The sequence below is a fragment of the Orycteropus afer genome, unplaced genomic scaffold (assembly GCF_000298275.1).
Source record: "Orycteropus afer afer isolate SDZICR_OR568_19922 unplaced genomic scaffold, OryAfe1.0 scaffold00003, whole genome shotgun sequence".
Classification (NCBI taxonomy): Eukaryota; Metazoa; Chordata; class Mammalia; order Tubulidentata; family Orycteropodidae; genus Orycteropus; species Orycteropus afer.
Genome location: NW_006921590.1, coordinates 23,669,438 through 23,676,790, shown reverse-complemented (window position 1 = coordinate 23,676,790; position 7,353 = coordinate 23,669,438). Strand labels below are relative to the sequence as shown.

General features: G+C 42.8%; 1 protein-coding gene across 1 annotated transcript in view; it reads right to left on the bottom strand.

Annotated features, from left to right (window-relative positions):
- The window catches only part of COLQ (collagen like tail subunit of asymmetric acetylcholinesterase), an 88,379-nt gene extending 84,370 nt beyond the window's left edge, over window positions 1-4,009 (bottom strand). Inside the window, exons 1-2 of the mRNA XM_007936745.1 lie at window positions 3,904-4,009; window positions 2,619-2,621 (exon numbers count right to left, since the gene is read on the bottom strand). Of these exons, the coding sequence (XP_007934936.1) occupies window positions 2,619-2,621; window positions 3,904-4,009 (109 nt within the window). The remainder of the gene's footprint in view (window positions 1-2,618; window positions 2,622-3,903) is intronic.
- Between the last annotated feature and the right edge of the window lie 3,344 nt (window positions 4,010-7,353).

The following is a 7,353-nucleotide window of genomic DNA, read 5'->3' as shown; positions in this document are numbered from 1 at the left end:
ATGATGGGCTCAAGTATAGCAGGGATTGTGGGGCTGGCGCAGGATCGGGCAGTGTTTTGTTCTGCTGTGCATGGGGTCGCTATGAGTCAGAAACGACTCGACGGCACTTAACAACAACAACAACAGATACATGAACTTCAATAATAAATAATTGTCATTTTAAGTCACTGACCCTTAGGGTAATTTATACTCAGCAATAGCTAAAACAATACACCTAACATTTTTAATAAAGGCCACGTTCAATAGAAACCATTCTAAAATGTATCTGATATGTATCTGCCTTCTTAAGCAAAATAAAGTAAACACAATTCAGTTCATGCCCATCATGATGAAAAGCAGTGACTGTGCTGTAAGCCGATGGCCTCAGGGGTTGCATACAGATGGAGGCTCGAGAAATAACTCCAGTCTCTTATGCTCTTTGAAATCTCAGATATAGTTCCTAGTTCTTTATAATTTGTTTTGTATTCAACTTTATTAGCTGTAATTTTTTTTGTGCTGTTGTCATTGTGTCTGTCTTAACTCGCTCTTTTCCAACCTTATGTGCTGCACCTAATTCACCCCTTCAAAAAACCTGTCTAACCCTGTTAAAAGGGTTAGATTGGAATCTGAAGTAAGAGTTAATAGGCTTAGAGTAAGGACAGGCCTGAAATTGTTTTTCTGACTACTAAATATATGTGCTTTAGTACTTTGGGTTTTCTATCCTCGATTTTGGCCACTTTGATGCTTTTTGCTCTTTTCTGGTTCTCCTCTGGGAGCCAGCAGTGGAGGTTGCCAGGTAGGCATCATCTGACCCAGATAGGTGGCACTGTCTTCCTCCACTGTTAGGATACAGTCTTGCTGAGGAGAGAAGGGATGACTCAGCTAAGAAGGTAAGTACCTGCCGGAAGCTGATCAGTATCCACCAGATCCCTTTCTCCATCATAACCCCTCTCTGCACGTTGTCTTGTGTCAGAACAGTGGGAGGCCCTGGGTTCCCCCAGAGTGGAAGTGGCATCCTACTTGTTTCTGTGTCCTCTGTAGCACTTAGCACAGTGCGAGGCACACAGTGACACTCATTAAGATTGTCCTGGTGGCCCATGTTTATGTGTGCACAGGCTTGTCTTACTCAGAAGAGTAAGAATCTACAAGCTTCTGAAATATTTTGCATCAAATTGTTGGAAAACATTTTCAAAGGAGTAAAACTGTCCTGTGTTGAGAAACAGTTCCCATTTCAAGGTATAAATTTATTTTTAACTGTGCTATCATGCCATTAAATGAGAAGGACAAAGCAGGTATTTTTGCAAACTTTTGAGCTGCTATCTTACAGGTTCTCACCCCTTCTCCTTCACTCTCTACACTCTGAGCCCCAAGGCTGACCCCATGAACTGCATCAAGGGACTTCCTTGCCCACTGGCTTTGTCTTGGGTTTGGCCAATGGGACATATTGACAACTGGATATGGAAGGAGAAAGTTTGCATATTTCTTCTCTATTTTCTCCCTGTTTTGAGTCCCCTGTGGCCAAAGCTTGTACTCTGTGGCCCCTCATCCAAGGCTCCACATCCCCCTGGGATGCATTTTCCCTAGTCCTTCCCCTTGCCTTTCAAGCATAGGGAGTAGGGAAGGCTTCTCATGGTTCCAAATCTCTAAAACCAAACTCCCTGCTGTTGAGATGATTCGACTCATAGCGACCCCTCCTTGGGCTTCCAAGGTGGTATTACTACAGAAGCAAATTGCCCAATCTTCCTTCCAAAGAGTGGTTGGTGGGTTTGAACCGCCAGCCTTCTGGTTAGCAGTCAAATGTCTTAGGCATTACACCACCTGTAGGAGCCTCAATATTCCTTGTTGGTTCCCTTAACCCCACCCACAACTCTGAAAGTGGTCTGTATTAAAGTCTTTTCATCTGAGCCATCTGAGTTGTTTCTCTCCGCACACCATTGTTACTCTGACTACTACAATCAGCAAAAAAAATGTTACCTAAGAGATGCTAAGCCATGTGCCAGGGCTACACATTTCTCTCCAGGGAAAGGCATTCAAAGAAAATCAGAGGCTCTTTTGTCTCTAGCTTTCAGAATTCATGAATAGCAATATTTGGCTCTGGTAGCATAGTGCCTAAGGCACTTGACTGCAAACCAGAAGGCTGGCGGTTCAAACCCACCAGCCACTCCTCAAAAGGAAGATGGGGCAATCTACTTCCGTAGTGATACTGCCTCAGAAACCCAAGGAGGGGTCGCTATGAGTTGGGTCTGACTCCACGGTACATAACAACAACAACAAATGAACTGATATAAATGATGGTAAACCCCAATCTAAAAATGAGAAAAGTATTTATTCCTTCATTCACCCACTCATTCACCAAATATCCATTGAGAACCTACTATGTGCCAGGCACTATTCTGACCCTGAAGAAACATAATAATGTATAAGACAGACACAATCCATCCCTGCCTACATGGTGCATACAGTCTAACCTTGACTGTCTCCCAGAAGTCAGAAAGCTCATCAGAGCCCAGCCAGAAGACAGAGTTTTCTTAAGTCTAAGCCATCAGCAGATTGTCAAATGGATGTAGCATCCAAACAAGGTTAAGAACTACCAAATTAACTATGAAGTTTACCCCTCAAATAGGGGAATAATAACCAACCTGCTTCCAGAAGAAGCATGGCACCCTCAATTTGAATTTGGCAGCATAATTTTGAGAGCTCACTGTCATGGCACAATTACCCACCTTTCCTGCCCACCCACCACCCCCAATATCCTCTACAGATTCTCCTCTGTCCTTCCTCAGTTCTTCATACTTTATAATTAGCCCAGGTCCTCCTCTGAGTCACTCCCTCAGAGCCCCTGGAGGTTGGGAGCCGCAAAATGTCAATGTGCTGTTTTTATGAATGGAGAGTGGCTGAGGCTGGATTCAGAGATATGCCTCTTGAAGGGCCTGGTGTTTCTGGCCCTCTTTGTCTTTCTAGCAAAGGCAGTGATGGTGAATTTCTGCCTCAACTGGAATAACTTATGACATTCAGTTTGGAGGACTTGACTAAAATTGCCTTTGCTGGGGAGACCCAGGGGTGGCTGAGGTGGATTGGGGGTGGAGGGTGCCAGTATATGAGGAAATAGTCCTCCAGAAACATCTGAGTTTCCTCAGAAAGGTATAAACAGGCCCTATCAGTAACCCAATACTTCCCTTGCTCCGGATCAGGCAGGACAAGGGCACTAGGCTGGTGCCCTCAGACAAGGTTGGCAGGCTGGCAGAAGCCCCTTCCCTGACTCTCCAGTCCTGCACAGGCAGACACAGTCAGCTGCAGGCCCAGCTGTCACTCTGGAACCCCCTCCATCGTGCCCCTGAAAAGCAGCCTTCTCTCAAGACCTCTGGCTGCCTTGTCTGGAGCTGAAAGGAGGTCTCACCCCAGGAAGAAAGCACAAACAGGAAAGCTGGCAGGGCTGGAGAAACAGGAAACCTAATCATAAGGCTATATGGGGGCCCTGGACTCTGGGAGGAACAATTAGACTGTGCTCTAGAAGTCACAGTGGACTGAACCCCATGGCTCGGGCAGGGCATGTTTACACGGCAACATCCCATGTGCACTGAGCCCCGTTTGGAAGAGGTCAGAGGAGTATTTATAGAAACATCTGGGACTCACTTCTCTCTGTCTCTTTTGTCCTCCCCAAATTCCTGACCAAAATGAAATCATGCAACAAATTACGAGGAGTGAGGAAGGCAGAAGCAATTTTCTAAAGGGTGGGGGTTGGAGGGAACAAGGACAGAGGGGCTTCCGTAAAAAGCTTGGGGGACAGGAAGCTGATGCTATGGCCAGTTCCCTTCACCAAGGGTAGAATGGGAAAAATATCAGGACACATTGTAAGATAATCCTCCTCCTCTCCCACCCTCCCCCTGACAGATGGAAGAAAAGCAAGCTGTGGTCATCATTTACCTGCTGAAATTGGGAGGACGCTGTTGATGAAAGTACGCTGAGACACAATAAAGCGGAAGAAAAGCTGAAGATAAATTCCCAAAGTCATTGGATTCAGAGCAACCATGCTGGCGGGGATCTGGCAAGTGTCAAGTTTAGAGGAAGCTGCTCTGGGGCCTCGCTTAGCTTATGTCGGCTTTTGTCTTCCTTGCTGCTGTTTGCGTGCCTCTCTCTCTCAGTCTCTCTCCCTTTCTCTCTCTCTCTCCCTCTCCCTCTCTATCTCTCTTCCCTTTCCTCATGCCTTTACCAAGAAAGAATGCCAACCATTTCCCATTAAACCTTCTCCGTACTACACGGGGTTATATTTATCTCAAGCACTGGATCAAATGCCCACATTAAAATTAAGATGTCAGAATTTTCTTTTTTGGAGGCTGAGGTAAGTGGCTATTGAAGAGGTGATGAAAATGCAGCCAAGTCTGAAATGTTCACCAGGAGCCATCCTCAAGGGCAGATGGATCACTTCATTGATTCTCCATTATCTACTTGCCCTGAGCTGAGGTGTCCCATAGCATCGCAGAATCAACTCTCCTGATTCAAACTGATTTTCCATGGCAACCCCTCTGCAGTCAGCCTTGACATTTTTATCCACTGAGTGACAAAAGTTAAGTTGACCTTCAAAATAAATTTTTTTTAATCATCCTCTAAAAAGTAGGGGAGTTTATATTTTAAACAGTTTTCTTCATTTAAAAAAAAAGAAGTTCATCTCTCTCCAGAAGCTGCAAGCTTTTAATCCCATGTAAAACAAAATAAATGAAAACAGAAAATAGACAGAAAGTGAGCAGTTATTTATCAAACTGTATTTGGAGAAGTTGCATCACTGACTTGATTTTTGACTAGACAAAATTCTTCAAATAAAAATTATTGCATCTTTAAATGAATTTCTTTTATGATCTATTATAGAGATCTTTGGATTTCTAAAATAATTAAAATAATAATCCACAGAGTTGCTCATTTTGCTTAATATACACAACGTATGCCCAGTGTTTCCTGGGAGTTAATTCAGAAACAGTCTGGTAGCCACTGGACTCTGAGATGGGCCTCTTAGAAGAAGTGTGCTGATCCTCATTCTGGGGGGAGGTGGAATTGGCTGGAAGCTGTGCTAAGGCCTAGTACAAGGTGATACTATATGGCAAAGACTATGAGGATGGCTCAGGAACAGGCAATGCTTCATTCTGTTGTACCTGAGGTCGCTATGGATTGAAACTGACCCAATAGCACCTAATATAACACCAATGGCAACAGGTTACAGAGTTTATAAGGAAAATATTTGAAAGCATGAAGAATCTATTTGAGCTACATTAAAAATTAATAGAAGAGTCTCAAGGGACAATTTAGTCAATTGGTATAACATAGTTCACAAAGGTAGTGTGAACTATCTAATCCTACATAGGTGAGTAGTGTCTGGGGTCTTAAAAGCTTGCAAGCAGCCATTTAAGATATAACTATTGGTTTTTATTCATATGGAGAGAATGAAGATAATCAAAGGCTCAAAGAAGAAACTAGTTCACAGGACTAATAGCCAACATGAACTGCAGCCTTCTCTAACCTGAGACCAGAAGAATTAGAGTGTGCCTGGCTGCCACTACCAATCTTTCTGACCAGGGACATAACGGAAGGTCCCAGATAGAATGGGAGAAAAATGTAGAACAAAGATAAAATTCTTAAAAAAAGGCTAGACTTACCAGACATATACAGACTAGAAGAACCCCTGAGACTATTATCCTAAGATAACCTTTGAACATGTATTTGAACTATTTCAGTAGGTCAGCTTTCAGCCAAATAATAGATTGGCTTATAAAATAAACAATATCACCGGTGAGTAATGTGCTCAATGGGAACAATGAGAATGCTGATATACTATGAAAATTGTCACCATTGCCACAGAAAAATTTGTATAAAAATTTGTAAAAAAATTGTTAAATAGTTAAGGGGAAACCTAATTTGCTGTGTAAAATTTCACCAAAGACACAATAAAACATTTTTAAGAAAAATTAATAGGAGAGCAGGAGGAGCTATGATTGTTGGCTAAACCCAACCAAAATTCTCAGGTTTGCTCCTGTTAACTCTTGAAACAATAGCCCCAGCAGTGAACTTTTGATGGCTTGGAAAACATACAGTCCACCTAGGAGAAAAGTAACTCCTCAGCAACTTGGTGTCAGATTTTAAATCTTCACCATCTAGCTCAAATTCCACCTCTGTGAAGCCAGTGATTTCTTCCTTCTCTCAGCATGCAAGTTCACCAATGTGTGCTTGGCCCATATGATGTTAGCTATGTTCTGCCTAGGAGCTCTGGTAGTGTAGTGCTTAAGGCACTTGACTGCTACCTGGAAGGCTGGTTCAAATCCACCAGCCACTCCTCAAAAGAAAGATTGGGCAATCTACTTCCATAGTGATACCACCACAGAAACCCAAGGAGAGGATGCTGTGAGTTGGGTCTGACTCGATGACTCATGACAACAACAACAACAATGTGCTGCCTGCAACGCTTTCTGCTATTATTTTTGAACTGCTTCTAAACCACCTTGGATTGATATTTAACCTATGCTAAGATCCCTGGAGACTGGACATAGATCAGTATACCCCAGTGCCCCCAGGACAGTCCTTGTTACCTAACAAATCCTCAATAATGTTAGCTAATTTAATCAAATCATATCACCGTAGGATGAAAGGAAAAAGTAGAACGCATGGCATGACTTTATGCCCCAGCCACAGTGAGCAACTTACATTTTCTCAGCACCTCTCTGTGCCTTTGCACATACAGCTTCCTGATGAGGCCTGATACAAGAAAAGACTTTGGTGAGTATCATAAGAGAGTGACAGGAAATGTAGATGTCACCCTGAATTAGGACTTACACACAAAGAGGTGTATGTACACATTCAGACTACTAGGGGGTGAGTCACTGTTGACTTAAAGTTAGTATGGGAAACTCTACCCTTGGGGAGGCCCCAGGACGGAAGTATTTATAAGCTTCTGATACTTGGTGATACAAATGGTTAAGCACTGGGCTACTGAGTGTAAGGTCGACAGTTTCAACACACTCAGAGATGCCTTGGAACTGCTTCTGAAAAGTCACAGTCATGAAAACCATATGGAGTTCCCAAAAAAAAAAGGCTTGGCTCAGACAGTTTCACTGTCTAATTCTATCAAACATTCGAAGAAGAGCTTAGTATACCAATACTCCTCAAACTATTCCAGAACATAGAAAATGATGGAATACAACCAAACTCATTCTATGAAGCAAGGGTAACTCTGATACCAAAATCAGGGAAAGACATCACTAAAAAAAGGAAATATCCCTTATGAACACTGATGCAAAAATTGTAAACATAATACTAGTCAATAGAATCCAACAACACATCAGAAAAATAATATATCATGACCAAGAGGGATTCATATCAGGTGTGCAAGAA